This window comes from Haliotis cracherodii, unplaced genomic scaffold (assembly GCF_022045235.1).
Source record: "Haliotis cracherodii isolate W230 unplaced genomic scaffold, xgHalCrac1.p SCAF_21, whole genome shotgun sequence".
Classification (NCBI taxonomy): domain Eukaryota; kingdom Metazoa; phylum Mollusca; class Gastropoda; order Lepetellida; family Haliotidae; genus Haliotis; species Haliotis cracherodii.
Window position 1 is genome coordinate 14,867,881 of NW_027266277.1, and position 24,926 is coordinate 14,892,806.

The 24,926-nt window shown below is 46.0% G+C and overlaps 2 protein-coding genes across 2 annotated transcripts; one reads left to right on the top strand and one right to left on the bottom strand.

Annotated features, from left to right (window-relative positions):
• Window positions 1-785: 785 nt before the first annotated feature.
• Window positions 786-1,421, top strand: LOC139470793 (ras-related protein Rap-2a-like). Its single transcript, XM_071253084.1, has one exon. It carries the CDS (start codon window positions 786-788, stop codon window positions 1,419-1,421), a length of 636 nt encoding a protein of 211 aa, XP_071109185.1.
• Window positions 1,422-6,714: 5,293 nt separating this feature from the next.
• LOC139470795 (uncharacterized protein F54H12.2-like) lies at window positions 6,715-7,590 on the bottom strand. The gene has a single exon (XM_071253085.1). The coding sequence runs from the start codon at window positions 7,588-7,590 to the stop codon at window positions 6,715-6,717; it is 876 nt and encodes a 291-aa protein (XP_071109186.1).
• Window positions 7,591-24,926: the final 17,336 nt, after the last annotated feature.

The window sequence follows — 24,926 nt, forward strand, 5'->3', positions numbered from 1 at the left end:
CGGACAATGTAACGTTAATTTTTAGAAACTTTGATAAAAGTACCAAGATATTTAACTGACAACTTTTCATATAGTGTTACTTGGGATGACGTTTCTTTTGCGGTTCAGTATATTTTATACCACAGATAGTTAGATCAATAGCAACAGTCTGCAATATGTTTGTCCTTTTTCTTTAACGGGCAAAACGCTTTTTTCTAGCATTTCCGTTTATATTTTCGACATGGGGGTCCTCATTCTAAGTTCACCCATGGCTCCTTGTTATTTAGGAATTCGTTTGAACTCTGTTGGATGGTAATTGAAGAGGTGCTGAAACTTGCAATGCACAAGATGGAAATTTTTCGGGATCGGTTGAAGTAAACATCACCTTCCCCTTCGTGTTTTTGTATCGATGGTAGCTGGTTGCCATGCCACACGTGGCGAAAATTAGAAGGGAGTGACCAACAAGTTGCGCACGGACTGTCTCAAGCGTTGCCCATTGGTGGAGAAAGAACGTCAAGACAGTGGGAGGTGTGAAAAATACACAATTTTATAAACGTTCTATTTCAATCCTCTCCGACGTCTTCCATGCTTCAAATATTTATTAGGCATTACGAACAGTGGGGTTTGCCCCAAATAGATATGAAACAGTCTCCCACTGTAAAAGCTCCCTATAAAAGCCCAGACACTCTATGCAACGTTATTTCTGTAGAAGCATCCATTCGATTAGTTTGGTTCCTGGACTCGGAACAGAAGCTCCTGGTAGTTCTATAATAGTACAAGAACGCTTTGTAGCTATAGTCTCGGCCATGGCAGCTGCTCTTTCCAACCAAACCTTCAAGATCGTTGTCCTTGGTGCTCCTGGAGTTGGGAAGAGCACCATCATCTCCCAGTTCCTGCATCGGAAGTTCCTTGAGTTACACTGGTTCACCATCGAGCTGGAACAACAGACAACTTTGATCGGTAAGGAAGGACGACAAGTCTCCCTCGAGATCGTGGACACTCCGGGTGGATACTGCTTTGGGGCAAGAAGAAGGTTTGCAATTGAGTCGGGTGATGCATTTATTCTTGTATTCTCTTTGGAAGATGAATGCTCGTTTGAGACAGTAGCCATGATCAGGGAGGATATCCTTCGTATCAAGAAGAAGAATAAAGTTCCGATCCTTTTGGTAGGAAACAAGACTGACATTGAGGATGATAAAAGAATCACGGGGCAAACTGGTGCTGAACTTTTTGCTAAGAAAGAATGGAAAACCAAGTACGTTGAGGCTTGTGGCAAGGACCACAGCAGTGTCACACGGGTGTTTCAGAAGCTGCTCAAACTGGCAAAGATTAAGGTCAAACTAAGCTCCCATGAACAAGGGGAAACGCGAAGGTTTACCTTCCCTGGAAGCGTGAAGCGAAAACTTAGAGCGATTGGTAAGAGACGAAATTCTGTTGCATAGTTATTTCATATGTTGAATAAATTGGTATTTTGGTGCATAATCAAATAATAATGATGCTGTAAGACTTGACAAACGGCTTAATAAATCTATTTCTATCATTTTGTTGTCTCTTTTCAGTACATGTGATATCGTGTGACTGGATTTCTGGTCCATCACCTGATTATCTGTTTATTTTATATGCAGCTGTCGCTTAGCAGGAGAAGGGCTGTGCGGGGTGAGGCAGCAAACGGATACAATATTTCTGCAATTGAGGGAGTGGTGGGTGCTACCGATTGGTCAGGACATGCTTACCATATTCCCGAAGACCGCCTCCGTGGTCTAGTGGTAGAGCGTCCGCCCGTAGAGCGGAAGGTCCGGGGTTCGATCCCCGGCCGCGTCATACAAAAAAGACGTTAAAAGAAGGTTCTTGTTGTGACCCTGTCTGGCGCTCGGTATTAAGGGGCTAAAACAAGGACTGGTCGGCTCGGAGTCAGTATACTGTGTCTGAATGGGGTATTCATATCAAACTGCGGCATGGTATCTCAGAGAGCTTGCACTATAAATCGGCATACAAGCAGCCACACACATACACACACCTACATGCACGTCGCTATATAAATGCAACAATCTTGGACGCGACGTTAAATCCCATTTCACCTCACCATATTCCCTAAATGTTTGTGTCATCACTGATTTTTCAGTACGCCTTTTAAGACAAATGGAATCTGTTTTAGCGGATAATCGCGACCCGTTCATCTCTGGATCGATGTATCTGCTGATGGACTGATGTCCCCGAGTTTCAGCTTGAGCTTTGTGGTATTTCAACATTTATACTGAGTCAGCTACAAGTGAGTGAGTGAGTGAGTATGATTTTACGCCGCTTTTAGCAATATTCCAGCAATATCACGGCGGGGGACACCAGAAATGGGCTTCACACATTGTACCCATGTCGGGAATCGAACCCGGGTCTTCGGCGTGAGTGACGAGCGAACGCTTTAACCACTAGGCTACCCGACCGCCCCAGCTACAAGTGATGCAAGAATGCGTTCCTAAATTGACTTAGGTTTGTACTATGTTTGCTGTTTGAAAACAACGACGACATGCATAGCTTAACGTTGCACTCAGCAATATTCCAGCTGCATAACGGTGGCCTGAAGATATTAAGTCGGAACAAGGCAATCCAGTGATTGATATTGTGAGCAATGATCTACGTAACCGTGTACGATGACAGGCAATAGTCTGGTGGTTAAAGCGTTCGCTCGTCACGCCGAAGGCCTAGGTTCGATTCCCCACATGGGTACAGTGTGTGAAGCCCATTTCTGGTATATTACAAAAAGCTGTGTAAAACCGTAGTCAGTCACTCTCGTGGATGGAGCCTGTCAGGATCTGAACGTCTGGTGTCTGATCCCCGACCGCGTCATCCCAAAGACAAAGTGCAGATTCCTAAAATAAGTCTGTCGAACAACAAAATAGACTGAAGATTGCCTGAATAGCAAACTAGCCCTTATAGACTAAAGTCTGTCACTTTGAGTGGCGACCCGTGAAGATTCCGGGGTAGAATTGGTCTTCAGCAACCCATGCTTGCCGTAAAAGGTGACCATGCTTGTCGTAAAAGGCGACTAACCGGATCGGGTGGTCAGGCTCGCTGACTTTGTTGATGCATGTCATCGATCCCAATTGCGTGGATCGATGCTCATGATATTAATCACTGGATTGTCTGGTCCAGACTCAATTATTTACAGACCGCCGTCATATAGCTGGAATATTGCTGAGTGCGGCGTTAAACAACAAACCAACCAACTAACCAACTTTGACTGGCCAAGGAAATCCTGAATTACGAAAGATTTACAACCAGATTTGTACAATTGAGGTGGCAAAGATGAAAAAAATGAGAAATATCAAAGTATAAGAAATTCGCGCGGTAGCGCGAAAATCAATCGTACTAAAACATTTCCATACTTAATGAGATAGCAAACATATAACAGATTTCAAATCAATACATGATAAAAGTATGCGATTTTTCAGCTGGAGAATAAAATTCTCCAGTCACCAATTCTCAATGAACGTGACGGTCTGGACAACAAACGACCGTCGGACTTTGCCGAATGGTGACGGAAGCCGGACGATTAAGGGGGAGGGAAGCGGTGCCGTCACTGGACCGTGACTAGACATGTTTCATGTCCCGATGACACTGGGTCGGTCAAAATAAACTTTCATGCGCACAACTGTTAAATTGGGAATTACCACTTTAATATGTATTACGTGCGTCTTTTGAAATAGCCAAAGACAATATTGTGTGAACAAAACTCCGTTGTCATGCGCCACACGGTGCCAACAAGCATGTGACCATTTATCAGTCAGCATACCCTCCTCATAATGAGAGTATCTGCCCAAAACTGAAACGTGAAAAACTCAGGAAAACAAATTCTTGGTACCCCCATAAAAAACAAAAAACAAAAAACAAAACAAACTAAATTCTCGGGTCACCAATTCTCAATGAACGTGAAGGTCTGGACAACAAACGACCGTCGGACTTTGCCGAATAGTGACGGAAGCCGGACGATTAGGGAGGAGGGAAGCGGTGCTGTCACTGGACCGTGATTAGACATGTTTCATGTCCCGATGACACTGGGTCGGTCAAACTAAACTTTCATGCGTACAACTGTTAAGTAGAGTAACTGTTATTCCTCTAGAAGCTGTTTCGGGTGTGGTCGTGGGATCTGCAAACCAAAAACTAAAGAGTCGCCCAAGTGCTATAGTCAGGAGCGAACATGATGCCCCCTGATAGTATACGCCTCAAAGTTTACAAATGAGCACCACTTTGATATGTATTACGTGCGTCTTTTGAAATAGCCAAAGAAAATATTGTGTGAACAAAAATCCGTTGTCATGCGCCACACGGTGCCAACAAGCATGTGACCATTTATCAGTCAGCATACCCTCCTCATAATGAGGGTATCTGACCAAAACTGAAACATGAAAAACACGCGAAAACCAATTCATTGTACCCCCCCAAAAAAAACAACAACCCAACAACAAACCACCAAACAAAACAACAACAAAAAACACAGAAAACAACAACAAAAAAACACACCCCAAAACCCCCAACAACAACAAACAATAACAACAACAAAACGACAAACAACCAGAACAAAAAACAACAAAAAAAGTCAGTAGCGTATGTGATCCACTTGGCGATCACAGAATGGCACCCTCGTCTCGTGCTCCCAATAAGTGTCTCGGTGGTTGTCAATGGAAGATTGTCCAACTCTTCAGTAAGAGCATTGCCGAGTTCCTGTAGAGCAGCCGGAAGGACGGCGTTGTGAAAGGGCGATCTGCAGCTCGTTCCACGTGTGTTCGATAGGGTTTAGGTCTGGTGACACTCTGGTGCTCTAAGAAGGCATCACGATCATGTGCTTTGTCGAAAGGAATGAATGGATGGATGAATCCCCTCTGATTGCACCAGCATACGGTCTGTCCAGAATGTCATCTCTGTAGTGCACGCACACACCTGCCAACATGCCCCGCCCTAGATTTCAGTTTAGACATACAATATATCTGGACACATTTCTGAAATCTTTTAAACTTTTTGGGTGAAACAGTTATGTAGAGTTTAAAAATATTTAGCCACAAGCAGTAGTTTTTATTTTTTTGGGAATATACAGAATTCTTTGTTGAAGAGGGGGGGCGGCGGTCAGTTAGCCTAGTGGTTAAAACGTTCGCTCATCACGCCGAAGACCCGGGCTCGATTCCCGACATGGGTACAGTGTGTGAAGCCAATTTCTGGTGTCCCCCGCCGTGATATTGCTGGAATATTGCTGAAGGGGCGTAGAACCACTGTTGGAGAAGAGCTCCAGTAGTTGTGTACATCGGTGTAGAACCACTCAGGATTATGGAACCAAGATGGCGGCACATCCGTTTCCGGTCACGTGACCTGCACAGTGCATGATGGGTCCTGCGTGCGCCTCCAAGATGGCGTCACTTCCGTTTCCGGTGGCGTGCGCCTCAAAGATGGCGGCGCTTCCGTTTCCGGTGGCGTTCGCATCCAAGAGGGCGGTACTTCCGTTTCCGGTGGCGCACGCCTCCAAGAGGGCGTTGCCTCCGTTTCCGGGGAGAAGGAGGGGGAAACCCGGAGAAGCGCCCGTAAAAGGTGAACGGGATCGACATTGAAAGAAGTGCGTCAAAAATCGTTTGCTGTTGTTGTTGTTGTTGTTCTAAACATAGACGGGGTGGCGGTGGTGAAGGGAGGGAGGGAGGCCGGTGGTGGTGGTGAAGGGAGGGAGGGAGGAGACGGGTTCATGGTGTGGGTTGGAGGGTCGTCAAAGCAAAGGAGGAAAGTTGTCTTTTGGGTGAGATGGCGATCCTGTTTTGTTTTTCTTCATCCTACAGACAACACAACACGACTATGGGTTCAACTCTTTTTTAATCCCCCGCTCACATGAACCAACACAACAAAACAAAAGTCACAGGATTAGGGGCGTCCCTGTGACTTTTGTGAACATGAACGTATGTACACGTATGTGAACGTATGTGAACGTATGTACAGTTTGAAAAAAAAAGAACTTTTGCCACTTTGATAGTGAACGTATGTACATTCCTAAAACGCAGTGAACGTATGTACACTCCTCAATCAGGAATGTTGACAGTCAGGTGATCGTAGGTTCAGTGAACAAGTGTCAGGTCAATAAGGGCAGAAAGGTTGGTTCTTTTGATGTAGGGTACGCGTCTGGGCACTCAGTCGAAAGGCAGGCATCTCATCCACAGGAACGGAGGTAGACACTTTGGTATGAAACCATGCTAATACCGTGGCATCATTCTTGGTGGTGTCCTTCCAGTCCAACGTATCTAACACTTGATTAAAAGTCCACCCACGCACGCGATAGGTCAGCATGTAGAGACAGTACACCCCACACAACGTGCTGTATCCATGTTGTAAGGGGCGTGTATTCCATCGTTGTTGAATCTGACCCATGCGATTCAAAGTCTCTTTAAACAGGGGTAATGAATACAGTCCATAGCTATCCATCATTTCCACGGATCCAGGAGCTGGACGATAGATGCTCACCCAGTGTGTGCCAGGTTGATCGCTTAAATCCGTGTTGATCACGTAGGCTTTGGGGTAAAAAGGGGTCATCCTGTTGCCATCCCAGTCTGGCAAAGTCATCTCTGGCCAGGGTGCCCCGGTAGATGGCATGAAGTGGTTCGTCATCAGCCTGGAGGGCTTCTAAATCCAAGGTGCTCAACCCGAGTGGTTCATCCATGGTTCCTTGTAGGAGGAGAAAAAGTGTGGCATGACCATCTGTCGCTGCTCTTTTTATACCATCATCGCATTCCGGAAACGATCTATTTCCAGAACATGTTCGTATTCCTCATAGCAGATGAGGGTGACTGGGTCCTCGAGAGCTTGTCCAAACTGGATTTCCAAAGCCAGCTTGCCAGTGTGTCGAGGGTAGTTGATGCCTTCATCAGCGCCAAGGTCTGGGGTGAGATCCACCACCCACAAGGTGTAACCTTGAGTAAAGGCCTTGGGAGTCAGTTCGCAGGTCTCAGGTCGCCATAGCTGCCCCGTATTTCGGAACAGATTCATGTAGACTTGTTTCAAATTGGCGCTGTTGTTGCTGAAGTCGCTTTTCATTTCCGTGCCATGGACTTCCTGGCCGTTGACTTTGAGCTTCATCATGGTGACATGATTGTGTTTGAAGTTGTACGGATTCTTCTCTTTGTTTCCTTCGTAGGCACTATTGTCCACCAGTCCCAGGACCACGCGTTTTGGTAATTGGCCACTGATGAGGTGATCCTTGTGAAAGTCCCTACCGCCTGTCGGGATGTCATGGGCAGTCACATGCACACGTGAAAGGGGATACTTGGCAGTCACCCCAGCGTTCAGACTGGACACGTGTGTTTCTCGGACAGCAGGATCGATGTTGAGCTGACGGACATAGAATTCGGCTTTGGTCAGCGCTAGTTTGTAGACGTCATCAGCAGCACACATGAAGAAGAACTCATCGGGACTTCGTAGCAATTCCAGTTTCATAGGGACACCATCCAGCAGATAACGGTCTTGAAGAAACAGGTCACAGTGTAGACGGCCTGTAAGTTCCACTTCTTTGGTGGGTACGATAAGATCGCGTCGCGTTCTGACACCTGTGTTTCTTGTGTTCGCATCTGCATCAGGATTGAAGACGTCCATTTTACCAGCATCATCGGTGAACCATCCAGGACATCAAAGGTGAGATGTTTTGGCTCCTGTACCATAACTCAGAAGGGTTTCCAAGTAGGCTCTGTAAGGGTAAGTGCCCATGGAGGGTGTGATCTCCAACTGATTGTGTCCTACTTGCAGCCGCACTTCGCGAAACAGGGAATGCATCACATTGTTGACTGTCGATACGGGGTTATCCGCTAGAATGGTATCCGTGCCATCATCTTTCGTCACGCGTAGACATACTCTCAGGTAGCACTGTTTCAAATCAATGTAAGCGTTCACGGGATTGGAAATGTTAAACTGGAGTGGTCCTGCTACAGAGGGTGGTGCCAAGGGACTATAGCGAATCCACTGACCCTCTTGCACAGAGGTGGACACAGGGGGTACAGGAAAGAGATCCAACTGGGCCTTTGAACATTCGCAAGCATCTCGGCGCATCATGATGATGGATGTTTCACCCTTTTCTCTGCCTTGAAGGACGTCTGGTCAGGTTGAAAGTCTGATGAGGACTGACTTTTAAACCGTTTTTCTTTTTCTTTTACGCTGTTTGTGGTGGGTGGTGGTGGTGGTGGTTGGGACGACTTTACGGCTTTTAGGGGGTCTCGGCTCCTCACGTTCCTCCAAGACATCCATCAGGGCTGCTGTGCCGCGATGTTTCAAACTGTCTGACCATTTGCGTTTGCCTCCAACCACATCACTCAAAAACCCAGGCAGGATCTTTTTACCCATCTTGAGCACCGATGTTCTGGCAGATTTAAGGAAAGGCAACGCCATCTTCAAGATACCTCCAAGACCACTGCCACGTTGATGATAACGTCCTTTGTATACTTTGATACCACTCCCACGTTGGCCAAACTGTCCTCGATTCATCTGGTGTGCCATTGCGTGTCCCAACATGTTGTTTTCTGCGTTAGTAGCGGCGTCTGAAGTGAAGTGTCACGATGGCTTTCCCCATTTGAAATGGCACGGGTCGCCCTGTGTCGTCCATGATATAGAGTTTAATACCGTCAAAGGAACCATGACGCAACCCAAGGTAGTGAATGTGCTGAGGGCTTTTAATCACCACACTGTCTTGCATCATCTTCTTTGACACAGGCACGTAGATCAGCAAGGGAGCCATCATATTGCCCACAATTTGATCTTCGACCAGGTTGGTGTAAATGTACACAGTATCAAATCCTGACAGACGATGTGCTTTTGTGTCACCTGTGATTTCCACATAGCCACCGGTCATGGGAGTAGCCCCCACTTCTCGAGAGTGGACTTGGCATGATCACTTCCGTGGAATAGAGTGGTCCATCAGTATTTTCCATGAGAGGATGATTGATTGCTACTTCTTGAGGGGCTTGCAATCGCACCTTTCCATCTCCAAGCATGTCAAATCGAAGACTATCTGCGGGATACTTGACATCAATGACAAACCGTCTTCCATCACTTTGGACGCTGTCTGAGGGCTGTTCTTTCAAGACATCCGTAATATGTTCCTGAATCAAACGGATGAGGGTTTTCACCAAATCTTCAGATGAATAGACGCCTTTCTCGATAGGAATCTTCTTGCTTTCATAATGGACGACACCATACTGTGGCTGTGGTATAGCGCTCCCCGCGCTTTCATACACAAGGGTGTCTTTTTTCAGTTTGAGGTTCAGTGCAAACCAGTCAAAGGGTGGGGCGACGTTGTACCATGTCATCGGAAAGTGAGCTTCGCTGACGCCCACCTCCCACTGTTGACGGTCCAGATGCAGAGGATAAGGCAACTTGATTTCATACGCATTGACGGTGTTGTTTGGATAGATGTCCATGGAGGCATCACTGGGCAGGGTCATGTAAAAGTATTGTTTCGAAAAAAAGGTGGCAGCCTTGATGACGTGAGTTAGGGTAGAAAACTCTGGGTGGATGAGGTATCAAGTTGAAGTCTTCTGGTGGACGGGGTGTATGCCTGGTGAGGCGGCCAAGGTGAGTGGTGGAAGTATGTATCCCAAACAACTGGAGAGCAGGGCTGTCCACAACTGTTTCTCTCCGTGATCCAAGGCCAACTGTACCATGCTCATGATGATCACGCCATATATCACAATGATCTGAGCAAAAAACACGACTTCACTGCGTGGTAACGTCATGCCAAAACAACACCAAGGTGAGTGTCGGCGCTGGTGATGACGAGGTGCAGCAGCAAGGGGTGGTTCATCGGTACCCACGGATGCTGAGAGGCTTCTCTGCAGAGGTGATGACGGTGGTGGTGGTGGTGGCGGTTCTGTCATCGCGTGTGTCCACCCTCTGAATGAGTCTGAGAGACAGCATGCTCCTTATTTTATCTGTAAATGATCTGCAGGGATCCACGAATTAAAACTGGCAGGGTAACCAGTCCATTTCACCAAGACCTCTTCTTGACCCTGTTTTGGTCCTGGACGTCTTTTTAGCACGCGATCCACGGCATACACATCATCTGTTTTCAAGATGGGATGTATTTCTTCAGGGTAAAAAGTTCCTTGGAGGACTTCACCATGATCATCTTTGATCCGATACACAGGTGGTGTTCTCCCTGTCACCAACCGGTCCACCGTAAACAGTTCGGTGGTCCAATTGGAGAGATAACCTTTCTCAAAGGTGCCTTTGGTTTTGTTCAGACGTACACGGGTGCCCGGCAGTAAAAGAGAGGGGGATCTTGTCTTGGGGGACGACAGTCTTTGAGCTGTTATTTTCTTTTTTGCGCTGAAGCTGTTGTTGTTGTTGTTTTTCCTCCATGTAGTCTAACACCCGAATTTCTGACAGGGGATCTCCTGGGAGGACGTCCACAGGTCGCTGGCCAATGGTCCGATGCACACGACGGTTGTACGACTTGATCAACTGGGGTAAGACTTTCAAATAGTGCCTGGTCCCATGCTGTGTAAAGTATCGCCACATTTTATTTTTCAGAGTCCTTTGAAACCGTTCCACCACGGCTGCTTTCGTTTCAGGATTTTGACTGGGGTAGAAATGAATGCCATGCTTCGTCATGAGAGCCTGGAAAGGACGGTTGACAAATTCTCTGCCTTTGTCTGTTTGCAATTGAGCAGGGAGTCGATCTTTGGCTTGTTGCATCAGCAAGGTTTGAAAACCTTCTGTCAAAGCAGAACTGCTCTTGGCCTTCAGGGGTTGCACCCATGCCATCTTTGAAAACACATCGATCACACACAGCAGATATTTGGATCCTTCGTTGTCGTCTTGAAAGGCAATCATGTCACTCAAGTCTGCTTGCCACAGTTCATCGACCCCTCCCACACGATAGTGGTCTCTGGGAAAGGAGCGTCTGGCTGGTTTGTGCAAGGTGTAGGTACTTTTGGTTTGCAACCAACGCATGATTTGACTTTGCGATGGCTTGGTTTTCTTCTTGCTTTTACTGGTTCTTGCATCTTGAGCGTGGATGCGTGCTGCTTTCCACAAAGGTCGCCAGCCTCCAAAACTTGCAGGATGTTCAGGATGAAAGTAGGTTTTTTCCAACCGGGCCGTCCAAAGGGAAGTAGGAAATCCTTTGTTTTGTTTCCCTGCAGCAGCAGCAGAGGGAAGAATGCTCTGTCGCGTCTTGGTCTGTCGCTTCATTTCTCTCAGACTGATGCCACTTCCTACATGAATGGCCTTTTTATAGAGAAGGGGAGAGATTTATTTTTTTCTTAGGTGGTGCTAAAGGGTATCCATGAACCTCGCCTGTTGATGACTCTGTCCTGTTTGGTATCAGATGGAGGTGGAGTCATCAACCATGGGGTTGACATCACATCTTTTTCTGCCTCCACTGGTGGATCCAGTTGCCACGAAGGAGGTGGGGGTGGCATCTCATCTTCTTCTTCTTCTTCTTCTTCCGCTTGTGGATCCAGCTGCCGCCTCCTTCTTCTTCTTCTTCTCTCTTTGTGACTTTGCGGGGAGAACGTGGGGAGGGAGAACTGGGTTATGGGTGTTTCTGGTGTGGCATGAGGATGGTGTTGCTGCTGCTGCTTCTGCATCCATTGCCATCGTTGAGGATTTCCAATTATTTCATGAGGGACATGACTGTTGGCCAAATGGTGACTCAAAAATGGTCCAACCTGCAGGTCCCTCTTTGGTTTTCCGGTGACGCGCTAAATCGTTGATCAAGTCCACCATGTGTGTGCCAGGGACAGGTTTCCCTTCCACGGTCAGGGTTCCCTCTGGAGTCCAACTCAAGTCGGGATTGTTTTTATCCTTGTCATCAAATTCATGGCTTTACTGGACATGGCTTTAGGAACACTCATGACCACTTCGTCTATCACTTGTTGAGGAGGGGCAGGTCTACCTGTGGTGTCCATTGTTGATGGTGATGACGGTGGTAGTGGTGGTGTCACTTTTGGTTGTAGTGGTTTGATGGTGTTGTTGTTGCTGTTGTGGTTGCTGTTGTGCTGTTGGCGCTGCAACTCTAGCATGTGTTGCAACAGTTGGTTGTATTCTTGTTCCCGCATGTGAAAAGGCTGCTGTGACCTCTGCATCAATGCGTCCATCTCTTCCAAATTTTGGAGACGTTTCTTTTCCAAGAGAGGGGTATGAAGTGTCTGATGATGACGTTGTTTGGTGGCTTGTAGACTTTGCCATGTGTCTTCAGACACCAACACCATCTTGCGTGCGTACTTCATGGTGGCACACCACACACTGATCCCAACCTTCCTGGTGTCAGACCATTTATTACTTTCCTCCAAACAAAGAGGCTAGGGCAGAACCAATAAGAGAAATGAGTCCTCCTAATAATCCTCCCCCATGTTGAAGAAGTTTACGTTTCTTGCTTAGAGGTACATGTTTTTTCATGAGCGTATTCAAGACTTTACCGTGTCGTTGCAAGTTTTGACGTTGCGTCGTGGTCATGGGAATATTGCCTGCATACAAGTTCACCACACATTCACAAAGGGCACGGATGAGATCAATAGGAGCATGTTTGAGAATGGCTTTGCGCATCGCTGGAGCGGCAGCACACAAATGACACAGAGCGTGTTTCTGTTTCCTGAGGCACTGAGACATCTTTCTTGCATGGAGGTGTTAGCCTGAATGAGTCACCTGATCTGCAGCTTCTCTCTTTTATCAGGCAGTGGCAGGAGGGAGTTGCAACTGTTGATCTGACTTCTTGGACTTTCTTTGGGTCCGCATGTGCACCAATCGTCTGAGAGCATCAGCTTGATATGCTTTCATGACATTTTCATGAGCCTTTACTTTTGGCTTAGTAGTCATCGTTGTTGTTGTTGTAGGTCGGTGCCGCCTGGTGTTACCCTGTTTGAGGAGTGGTGCTTGAAGATAATGTTGCCATTGCAACAGAATGTGTGTCAAGACCCCTGCAAGTGTTCCACTACCACTGCGTTGCATCAGGTAGTCAAGGCGTTCATCCATAGGCAGACGTGGATTGACAATTTTAGTCAGGGTATCATTATGTCTCTGCAACCACGTCTTATGTTGAGCTTTCAATGGGTTGTGTCCTGCTCTCAGGTTCCGCACGACAATCGCAAACCACTGCAAAAGACGATTTCTTCCTTTGACGGCAAGGGTTGTCGCATCCCTTGTCGGAAAAATAGACTGTCTCTTGTCTTTTTTCTTCATTTGTGGGGTGTCCTGCTGCTGCAGACGTTGAAAGCGTTGAAGATCGAGTGGGGGTGAGGGTGCTGGTGAGGAAGGCCATTGTTGTTCCTGACGATGCTTGTTCAAGGGTACCATCGAAGAGGAAGACGGACCTGGCGTGGACTTCTGTTGCTGCTGCTGCTGCTGCTGTTGCTGTTGCAGAGGTTGAAAGCGTTGAAGATCATGTGGTGACGAGGGTGGCGAAGGTGCTGATGATGTTGAAGGACGTGGTGATGGCTGCTGCTGACGATGTATGTTCACGGGTACCATTGAAGAGGGAGACGATCCTGGAGGTGAAGGAGTGTTGTGAAATACAGAGGTCACAAGTCCCTGTAGCGATGAGGGGGAGACCATACTGTCATAGACATCATTCACCATCTCTTTGTCTTTGTTCTTTCCCTTCGTAGGATGAACCTGTTTCCGTCTTTGCCCCATGATGGATGTAGGTCAACTGAAGGAAGGTCTGAGGGTTCACCTCCTTTTATGAAAGTCTCTTCATCTCATAGGATCGGCACATACACGAGGGGTAATTCGGATCTCGAAAACAGGCGGGCGCGTACGCGATGGTCTTGCAACGTGGTGGGCTTCAAGTCCAAGAACAGGTAAGTGTAAGGCTCTCGGGTAGCGTCTTCATAGGCTTCACGCAGAAAAGGAACTTTGCCTGGAAACACCTGGCGAGCCAGACTGTCGATCTGCGATGCATCTCTCGGATTTTTAAAGAGGACCATGTAGTGAGCATTCAGACTGATGGTGCGATGTTGCGGCGATTGAGCAAACAAGTTCTGAGTGAGATACAGCACAGATGTGTTTCGGTGATGACTTTTCTTGGTGAACCATCGCAGTACTTCGGTTTCTTCTTCTTTCGTATTGTCCCCCAGCAAATCATCGATGACCAGCCAATGTGGGGCCACCCCTTTTTCGGGCAAGGCACGATCCGCTTCTTTCATGCTGTGGACAAACTCAAGAGCGACCCCTAAGCGGTCTGCCATCTCTTCCAGTTCATGATGAAGCGGTTGCCATTCGCTGTACACCCACACGATGCGATGGGGTGACGTATACAACACCTCGGGGCGATGCATCTGCTCCATACATGATTTCACAAAGGAACTTTTTCCTGATCCCGTGGGTCCCGCAATGAACATCGTAAAAGGATGGCGTAGGGTCAAAGGGCTGGTCATGACCTCTTCATCATCATGTGATGCCATCCTGTGTTCTGGCTGACTGACACCAGGCAACTGATCCTTTCAAGCATGACCTTTCTCTTTTATCTGTTATTTTTTTCTTCGGATCTCTCCCATGACCCATACAATTTCTTATGAAAAAAAGAAACACAACGGTCGGTCCGATTTAGAAAACCAGGGGCTCAGACCAACTGTCGGAAAGAACCCATCAGCACGATGCGTTTTCAACCAATCAGGAAGCAGGGTGTCAGTGCCTCTCCTATAAAAAGAGCGAAGCCACGCACACTGTCACAGTCGAGCACCGTAGGAGAGATCAACCAGACCAACAGTCAACAATGCCAGCGGAGGATGAAAGTCTATTCGTGGACAATAGTGGGCTACCCACGGGGTGAATCGGAGACGATCCTATCGCAGAGCCCACACTGGTTTAAGAACAAGTCTGAGGCTATGTCAGCATTACAACAAACTATTCATACCCGACTGTTGGGGTGGTCCGTATTATTATCTAGTATCGAGATCAAGGAAAGTAATGTAATCAAGGAGACAACCCTTGTCCAGCTTGTTTCCAGTTTGTTTTCCAACGGCCCTTTTCAGGGCCACCCATCTCTCCCGAAAGACAACTTTCCTCCTTTGCTTTGACGACCCTCCCACCCCGTCCCCACACACCGTGAACCCACCCCCACCTCCTCCCTCCCTCCCTCCCTCCCTCCCTCCCTTCACCACCACCACCACCACCACCACCACCACCCTCCCTCCCTCCCTTCACCACCGCCACCCCGTCTATGTTTAGAACAACAACAACAACAACAAACGATTTTTGACGCGCTTCTTTCAATGTCGATCCCGTTCACCTTTTACGGGCGCTTCTCCGGGTTTCCCCCTCCTTCTCCCCGGAAACGGAGGCAACACCCTCTTGTAGGCGTGCGCGACCGGACACGGAAGTGCCGCCCTCTTGGATGCGCACGCCACCGGAAACGGCAGCGCCGCCATCTTGGAGGCGCACGCCACCGGAAACGGAAGTGACGCCATCTTGGAGGCGCGCGCAGGTACCCATCATGCACTGCGCAGGTCACGTGACCGGAAACGGATGTGCCGCCATCTTGGTTCCATAATCCTGAGTGGTTCTACACCGATGTACACAACTACTAGCTCCGCAACTGAAAAGATCATCTACTGAAAGTGAATCACAGAGCTGACTTTCTTGTCTTCGTATATCCTTTCATCGGCCTGTCTCAGCGGGCAAACTAGGATTTGAAGTACATGAGTGAGTTGGGTTTAACGCCGTTCTTAACAGTATTCCAGTTATATCGCGGCGTGTCAGGGAGGAAAGCCCGAAGTGATGCATGCAGGTCTCAGACGTTTTATCAATTCGGTGAAACCCACGAACATGGGTATGGTGCTAACCAACCTAGAAATAAAATGACGTCCAATAGAAACTTTACCAACTGAAAATATTAATTTCAGACAAAGTATATTTTTGTTTCGATTAAGTCTATCTAAAACACATAACCTAAATACAACAATAGTGTATCAGAAAATGTTAATCGTCTGTTACATGTTTGCTAGATAACACGCGAAAAAGTGAAAAACACTTGCACCACGGACAACTGCAAATGCACGTGCGGGTAAGGATATGAAACGATTGCAACAGCAAGTCAGACATCCACAGTGATAGAAAAACACAAAATAAATGCCACGACTCACACTCGAACAACGTGAACGAGCCTTGGGTATGGTACAGATGGGAGCCACCCACGCCCATATTGCACGAACCTTCGGTTGCTCCCGTGTTGCTGTTACCAACTTGATGCAACGTTACAGACAGACAGGGCAGACTGCTGACCCAGGCAGACCCAGGCAGACCCAGGGTGACCACGCCCCATGATGACCGGTACTTGTGTACCTTGCACCTCCGAAATCGCTTTCTGACAGTGGCGTCATCGGCGACAAATGCCTTAGGTCGAAGGGTTAGTCGACAGACAGTGGCCAGGAGACTCAGGGCTCATGGATTAGAGCACGCCATCAGCCTCCTGTCAACAGACAAGAATTGCAGCAGGCCCTGAGAAACGAATGGCAACGGATTCCTGTCCACGTCATCAGAAGACTGACATCATCGATGAGGCCGCGTATCACAGCATGCATTGAGGCAGCTGGAGGTCATACACGCTATTGAAGGGAACTGTGTCGACAATGAACTTGTAGTGTGTCTGACAATGTTTTGGTGACATTTGAAACTTTTGAAAACGAAATTTCTTACCCCACCATTGTTTACCTTGAGCTTACATAACCTGTGATTGCACAATTTCATTCAAAACTGTGGTTTATCAATCATTTGCTACCCCTCCCTAGATTATATTATAATTCACAACAAAACCTCTTCTTGTTATTTTTTTATTGATGATGGAACTCGACCTATACCTTCTTTTGCCGCCCAATTTATTACGTCTAACTTTTCAAACCCCCATACATGTGAACTATACTCAACAACAAAAGTTCCTGTGACACCAATATTTTATAGTATTTTTAAACAAGTAAAGTTTGGTTTTCAATATTGTAGTACTTGTATGGGATCAAGTCACAAAAACGCAACTACTACAGAAAAGCATGCATTTCATGCAGAAGTTGACTTTTATGCAAGCCCCATGCATTTCACTACCAAAGAATGGGTATAAAAAACATGTGCGTTATGGGGATTCCATATGCATTGTTTAGCATCGTGCTAACAACAACCACTCAGGAAAACAACAAAATTACGCAATTATTCAACATTATGAAATGCCACGCCTGTACGAAAATGAGCGTCTGCGAGCCATTGGTATGCTTGAAGCAGGATCGAGTCAACGTGATGTTGCAAGACAATTTAACGTCCACAGAAATGTCATAGCGACATTTGACTCCAAGAGCAAATTACCCTGTAGCCATGTCTCCATAACTTAAATGTCATTACGTTTTAGGCGCTAATCCCCGTTGTTAATCCTCACCAACATTTCATTGTATATTGACTAACAGCCAAACTGGGCTACTTTATCACTTCCCGTTAATTACTGTTATTTATAGTGTGACATTTATTGTCTTAATTGTTCATCCCCTGAGTTGTGTCGGTACGTCACCCCCGGAAGTCCCATGTCCAGAGCAACGTCATTGTATTTCCATTGTTGTTCAGTACTATATATGTGCTACCCTTACACAGTTACTACGGTGTTAGTCAGGCTTGGTATTCTGAGTGCTGGCATAGGGACGACCTGGAGCAGGATTTGCCGCTCGTAGGAAACGCCCTGAGGTGAGCTGGAGCTCCGCTCACCTTTTGTATGCCTGAGATGGAAGGTCCGCTCATCGCTGTGTTTGTCTTGTCATAGCAGGTATTCCGCTCATTGTGTGATTGCTGTTTACTGTTTACATGTTGTGCATAAAACGTTCCGGGAGGGTGATATCGATTTTGTCCTTTATTCCCCCAACAGCTAATTCCCCGTCAACATACGCGTTGACAGAAACACCATTTGGTGTTTATGGCAACGTTGGCAACAGACGAATGCAGTCAGAGACCATCCTCGGAGTGGCAGGCCACGCGTAACCAATAATCGACAAGACAACTGGATTCGAATAACACACCTACGAAATCGATTCCAACCAGCAACAGTGACTGCAAGAAGCATCCCTGACCTTCGACGAATATCGACACAAACTGTACGTCGTCGCCTGAGGTGTGCTGGGATTGTCGCCAGAAGACCCGCACGACGTCCCATTTTGACAGGAAACCGCCGTCAAGCACGTCTACAGTGGTGCAGACAGCGTCTACGCTGGACGGCCATGCAGCGGGGACATGCTCTATTCACTGACGAGTCTCGTTTTCAATTCAGCCACAGCGATGGACGGATTCGAGTGTACCGACGTCGAGGTGAACGTTACGTCAATCATTGTGTCATGGAAGAAGATCGGTTCGGGGGCAACAGCGTTATGGTATGGGGTGGGCTTACAGCAAGACAGGGGACCCGTTTGAAAGTGGTAGAGGGAAATCTCAATGGACAGCACTACTGCGATGAGATCATCGGCTCTGTTGTTCTACCGCTTTTGCGTCGTCACGACCCAGGCAATACCTTTCAACATGACAACGCCCGGCCTAATATTGCTCGACTTGTTCAGGATTCTCTTCACCAAAACAACGTGAATGTCATCCCCTGGCCGGCTCGCTCCCCTGATCTCTCACCAATCGAGCACATGTGGGATGAGATGGATCGGCGCCTTCGACGTCAACAACGTGTTCTACAGACACTCCAGGTACTTCGAAACATGCTCCAGCAGATATGTTTGGTTTGTTGTTTGACGCGGCACTCAGCACTATTCCAGCTATATGGCGGCGGTCTGTAAATAACTGAGTCTGGACAAGACAATCCAGTGATTATTATCATGAGCATCTGTCCACGCAATTGGGATTGATGACATGCATCAACCGAGTCTGACCACCCGATCCTGTTTGTCCCCTTTTACTCCATCAGATAAGGACTGATATCCCACAGGACTTTGTGCGACTCCTGGTTCATTCCATCAGACGAAGATGTGTTGCTTGCATCGCAGCCAGAGGTCGACACACACGCTACTGATTTGTAAATTGACATTTTGGCATGATCATGTTCTTTATGAAATCACGCATTTTCTGAAGTCAGTATGGCAAATTAAACCATTTGAACACTTACAGGAGTCTTTTATCTGTTGCAAACCGAAATTGTTTCAGATTTGGTAAAAAACATAACTTTACATTAAATCTTATTCAATGTCACAGGAACTTTTGTTGTTCAGTATATATACTCACACGCAAAAGAAACGCAAGTGGTTTTAAGCAAATAGGTAACAAACACGGAACCATAAATTGATACGAGTTTTAGCCTGATGGTGTTCTCAATATTTTTGATTGCATTTTTGCAGCCCCGTGTAAAAACGCAACATAAAAAACGAATCGCCAAAACGCACCATTTCAATGACTATGTAGGTATCATGCACCCATTTCTCGCGAAATCGAAAATGCACGAACTGTCACGAACTGTAGTGGGTATAACTCCTTGGTCAACAATGCCACGCTGGAGAGTCTGTCAAAGATGTTGCCCGTCATTTCAACGTTAACATAGCCACAATTTACCGTCTCCTGCATCGATACAATGCTACACAGACCACAGATGACCTTCCTCGGAGCGGTAGTCCTCGGCAGATTACAGGTTAACACCATCGACTTCTGTTCCTAATTGCAAGTGAAAGTGCTCGACAGACCATAGGAACACATAATCGTCACATTAGCCGGAACCCTGTGATAGGACGTCTCCGTTCCAACAATCTCAGGTGTCGCCGACCAGCACGTCGTCCTGTTCTCCAACCACGGCATCGACAAGCACGACTTCAGTGGGCACAGTGTCTTATGAAAGTCGCTTTTGTGTCTCCCATGCAGACGGAAGAGTCAGAATTTGGCGGCGTCGAGGTGATCGTTTCGCTGACAGAAACGATGTGGAAAGGGATCCATGGTGTGGACCTAGCATCATGATATGGGCAGGGATTGGACTTAATGCGAGACTTGGACCAATGTGCTTTCTGAATGTTGGTCAAGGTCGGGGATACGGCGTCAGTGCTCAGCGGTATATCGACCAAGTGATCAGACCCCACGTTGTTCCATTTTTTGCACAACATCAACACATTTTCCAGCAGGACAACGCTCGTCCCCATGTTGCCAGAGCTACCATGCCCTTTCTGCAACAACACAACATCCGTGTTCTACCGTGGCCAGCCCTCAGCCCTGATCTGAACCCCATCGAACACTTGTTGGATGAGGTTAAAAGGCGTCTGCACAATGTGCGCCCAGTCCCTACAACTTCCGATGAACTAAGCACAGCTGCTCTGGATGTGTGCAGGAGGATCCCTAGGGCCTTCATAAATCGTCTGATCCACTCAATGTACAGGAGATGTGTGGCAGTGATCAATGCTAATGGTGGTCACACCAGGTATTGACTGACATTTTGGGTATTGACCCGAAACTGTGTAAGCCCTTAACATATGAAATTATTTTTCATGTCATCTGCCTTTTAATCCATTGAACTGTCTTCAGTCAATTTTTTTTGTCAATCTTGCCCTGTTAGTATTTCTTGTCTTTACTGTTGAAAATAAATAACATGTATACTGCATACTTGCGTTTCTTTTGCGTGTGAATATATAAAATGATTGGAGCAACCATAATATTAACTTCAGTCAGATGACAATCGAGTGGTAGGTTTACATTTCTAGCTCTTTTTAATAAAGAGTACATCGCTTTCGTTTCACTTCCATCAGAGCTTCTGTTTCTATGGAATTGTATTCATAGATATGTATGTCATCTACTATTTCCAGGGTCCACCTCCAAAAACTAAAACTTTTTATGTTAACATATAGTTATGTTTAGCTTTCACCTTAAACAATATATTTGAAACACATCTTGTGAGTTTTGTAGACCTTGGGGACAGCATTTAGGAGTAATATCAAATGTATCCAAACCCGGGTCTCATTCTCCGTTAAGCAGTCGATATTTAATCCTTCGCATTCGTTGTCGATTAAATTGATTCCAGAAAACAAATGGGAAAAAGATTTGTCCCTGGTTATACAGACCTATGAACATCCGGGGTAGAATAGGTCTTCAGCAACCACTGCTTTCCGTAAAAGGCGACTATGCTTGTCGTAAAAGGCCACCAACGGTATCGGGTGGTCAGGTTCGCTGACTTGGTTGATGCATGTCATCAATTCCGAGTGCGTGGATCGATGCTCATGATGTCAATCACTGGATTGTCTGGTCCAGACTCGATTATTTACAGACAGCCGTCATATAGCTGGAATATTGCAAAGTCTGGCGTCAAACAATCAGCCAACCAACCAACCTGGTTGTACACCTGATTCACGTGGGAAATACTCGGATAATGTATTATTTGATTTTACCAAATATTTTTGTATTCATATGTACATATTTTTAACCCAATTAAAAAATCTTCCCTTTATACCTGTTTTTAACATTTTAGTCCAAAGACCAGTCCTACAGTTTTGTCTTTCGAGTTTAAAAAATTGTGTTAACATATGAATAACAAATACATTATCTGTCGATGAAAAGTTGTTTCTAAAGCCAGCTTGCGCTGATATTAAAGATCATTTTCTTCTAAACCGAATTTCAATCGGTCATTTAGGATACTTGCAAATAACCTACCGAAGCAATGTTATGGGTCTTTATGAATTTGGTCAGATGGATCACCTCTATGTTTCTAAATTGGTTTTATTTCCCATGATTGAGGGATAATACCAGAGGCGAATACCAGATTAAAAAAAAATCACTATTCAAAGGAGCTTATATTCGACACTGTCAATGATATAGTTGTTTTCTACATTACCGAGACAAGCTGCTTTGTTCCGTTTGAGATCCTTTGCTGCCTCTATTATTTCGTCGGTAGTGATATCGTCATTCAAAATACTGCAAAGATGTACATTTCATTTAAAATGTAATCATTGAAATTATCTTCGTCTTGTATGGGGGTTCTCATTTATTTTTTGAACAGTCAAAGAAGCTCGCAATGTCATACGCAATGTTATACGTTGTTTGTTTCATATTCTCCCAAATGTTTTTTGCAAAACGCTTCGGTCAGTTGGTTATTATATTTTCATATGCTGTCGGTAGACACTCTAATTTCTTTCTGTATTATTTTTCTTAAAACGACGTTTAGCTTTGTTACACATCATTTTTCTTGCCTTTTTACATTCATTTCCGAACCATGTTTTATCAGTTTTACTACTGTACACAGCTTTGACTCTGCAGCTTCTAAAATGGTGCATGCGCAGCGCCAGTTAACACGTGCGATTTGCTGTCTCCAAGATTGTTTACGGAAAATGGGCCAGATTATTGGAAACGCGCCGTGTGGGCTGACTTGGTGAGTTATTTATTTGTTCGACATCAATACTTTGGCGGAATAAGTCAGTTTTGTTGCTATCACTTCTCCATTACCTTATGTATGCTGGTTGGTTGAGTGGGGTCCGTGTTTTCTAAGTAAGGTTTTGTCACGAGGCTACCCCACAGCACCAATTTCTGAAGTAGTGAAACGTGGTGGCGTCTACTGAAAAAAACACTATTTAAACAGCTAAAATGGAGCTAAGATGTTTCTTTCCATATTAATAATAGCCATAATATTTATGCTGATAACAAATCCCTCGCAGATGGGATGAATGGATGAACGATACGGTTCCCTGCCGAAGAAGGCCAAACAGAAAGAGGCAACCAGGTATACCTAAACGTTTTTGTCCTTGCCAGATACCATGCGATGAAGTCAAGGAGCTGTTGTACCCATGTATCAGCGATAAGGTTCTGCGCACCACCATTGTGTTATTCACTTAAACACTTTTAAAATAAGTATGTTGTTTCATAGAATCCCTGACATATCGAAAGAGGGCTCCTTCATTCCTATTCACAGTAATAGTGCATTTGAATTACTTCAGAGATAACAACACGCTTCGAAACTTACAGGGGCACGGGTGGCCCAGTCGTCCAAGACGCCGCGATTCGCTGTGCAGCGCTGCGTCCCCTGGGCACGCGAGAAACCTATAATTCGCCCCGTTTATGTTTCTAGGTTTGTCAGCACCATACCCGTGCTCGTGGGTTTCACCGATGTGGTAAACGTCTGAGACCTGCATCCCTTCAGGCTTTTCTCCCACATGAAGCTGACACGCCACGATATAACTGGAATACTGTTAAAATTGGCGTTAAACCCAACTCACTCACTCATTTAACTTTTAGTGTCGTTGATTATTGTATAACCATCGTTTTGCTCGTTCAATATAACGAATGAATCACGTAGAGAGTTCTTTTTAGTTTATTACACGGCCCCGACACACCTGCACTGCTGATTGTTATGAACCTGAATCTGGAATATCATTAAATGGTGTGATAACTAGTGCAACAAAGGTTGACATCTGCTCCGTCACCTTGGCGAAAAAGACGTACTATGTCAAAACGTGAGGGGCAACGTTGTCCCAGTCGTCTAAGGCGCCGCGATTCGCTGTCCAGAGTTGCGTCCCTTGGGCACACCAGAAACCTGTAATTGTGTGTTCAAATCCCGGTTTGCGCCAATGATGTTTCTAGGTTTGTCAGCACCATACCCGTGCTCGTGGGTTTCACCGAAGTGGTAAACGTCTGAGACCTGCATCACTTCAGGCTTTCCACCCACATGAAGCTGTCAAGCCGCGATATAACTGGAATACTGTTAAAAGTGGCGTTAAACCCAACTCACTCACTCACTTAAAACGTAATTTTCAGCCTTTTGCTGGTGTAATTCTTGCAAAGCCTGAGTTGATCAACCCTTTGACAAGTGTGAGTTTGAATGTTGCTTTATGTCTTTGCCATAAACCCTTCACAGTTTGCCCAGATGGGATAAATAGGGTTGGGGTCTCCATGACAGTGACACCGTGTTGTTTGGACTGGGCAGTAGCTGTTGTTCCAACCAGTCTATGAAAACTATTCATTTCCATATGATAATAGAGTCCCGGATGTGTCTTTGGACAACCTCTACATTCTTGGTTATATTTATCAAACAGTAGACTTGTTGGTATGAAAGTCCGGGTAATTCGGTTTGGTAGTTTGGTGATACATCCTATCTAAACTACTAAATAGTTTCTCTCTCAAGTGTGAAGGACTTGTATACATTTCCTACTACAGACTCAGTGTCGTGTACCATAGCTATGTCTATGCAAGTGTAATGCAAAATGCATCATTGGAAATGATGATGATGATGATGATGATAATGATGATGATGACTTATATGATAAGTTCCAATCGGCTTACAGGCCAGCTCACCCAACAGAAACTTGTCGTCTGAGAGTCATGAATGATCTGCTGGCAGATGCTGATAAGGGCAAGGTAGGACTTCTTGTCCTTCTTGATTTATCAGCGGCATTTGACAACATAGACCATAGCAGGCTACTACGTCGTCTTGAGTCTAATCTTAGTATAACAGATGTTGCACTTGCTTGGTTTACATCATACTTGTGTAACAGAAAGCAGGCTGTTTTGATTGATGGCATGTCATCTGAAGATTCAGTCCTTTGTTTTGGTGTCGGGGGCACGGGTGGCCCAGTCGTCTAAGGCGCCGCGATTCGCTGTGTGCAGAGTTGCGTCCCTTTGGACACGCCAGAAACCTATGATTGTGGGTTCGTATCCCGATTCGCCCCAATTATGTTTCTAGGTTTGTCAGCACCATACCCGTGCTCGTGGGTTTCACCGAAGTGGTAAACGTCTGAGACCTGCATCTCTTCGGGCTTTCCTCCCACATTAAGCTGACACTCCACGATATAACTGTAATACTGTTAAAAGCGACGTTAAACCACACTCACTCACTGACTGACTGACTGTTATAGTGTCCCCCAGGGTTCTGTATTGGGACCTATGTTGTTTGTGATTTATATTTCTCAGTTAGGCAAATTTACAGACACTTTTGACACTAGTCGTCATGGTTATGCTGATGATAATCAGCTCCTGAAAGACTTCACACCTGGTGACGCAGCACAGGTGATAGCAGAATT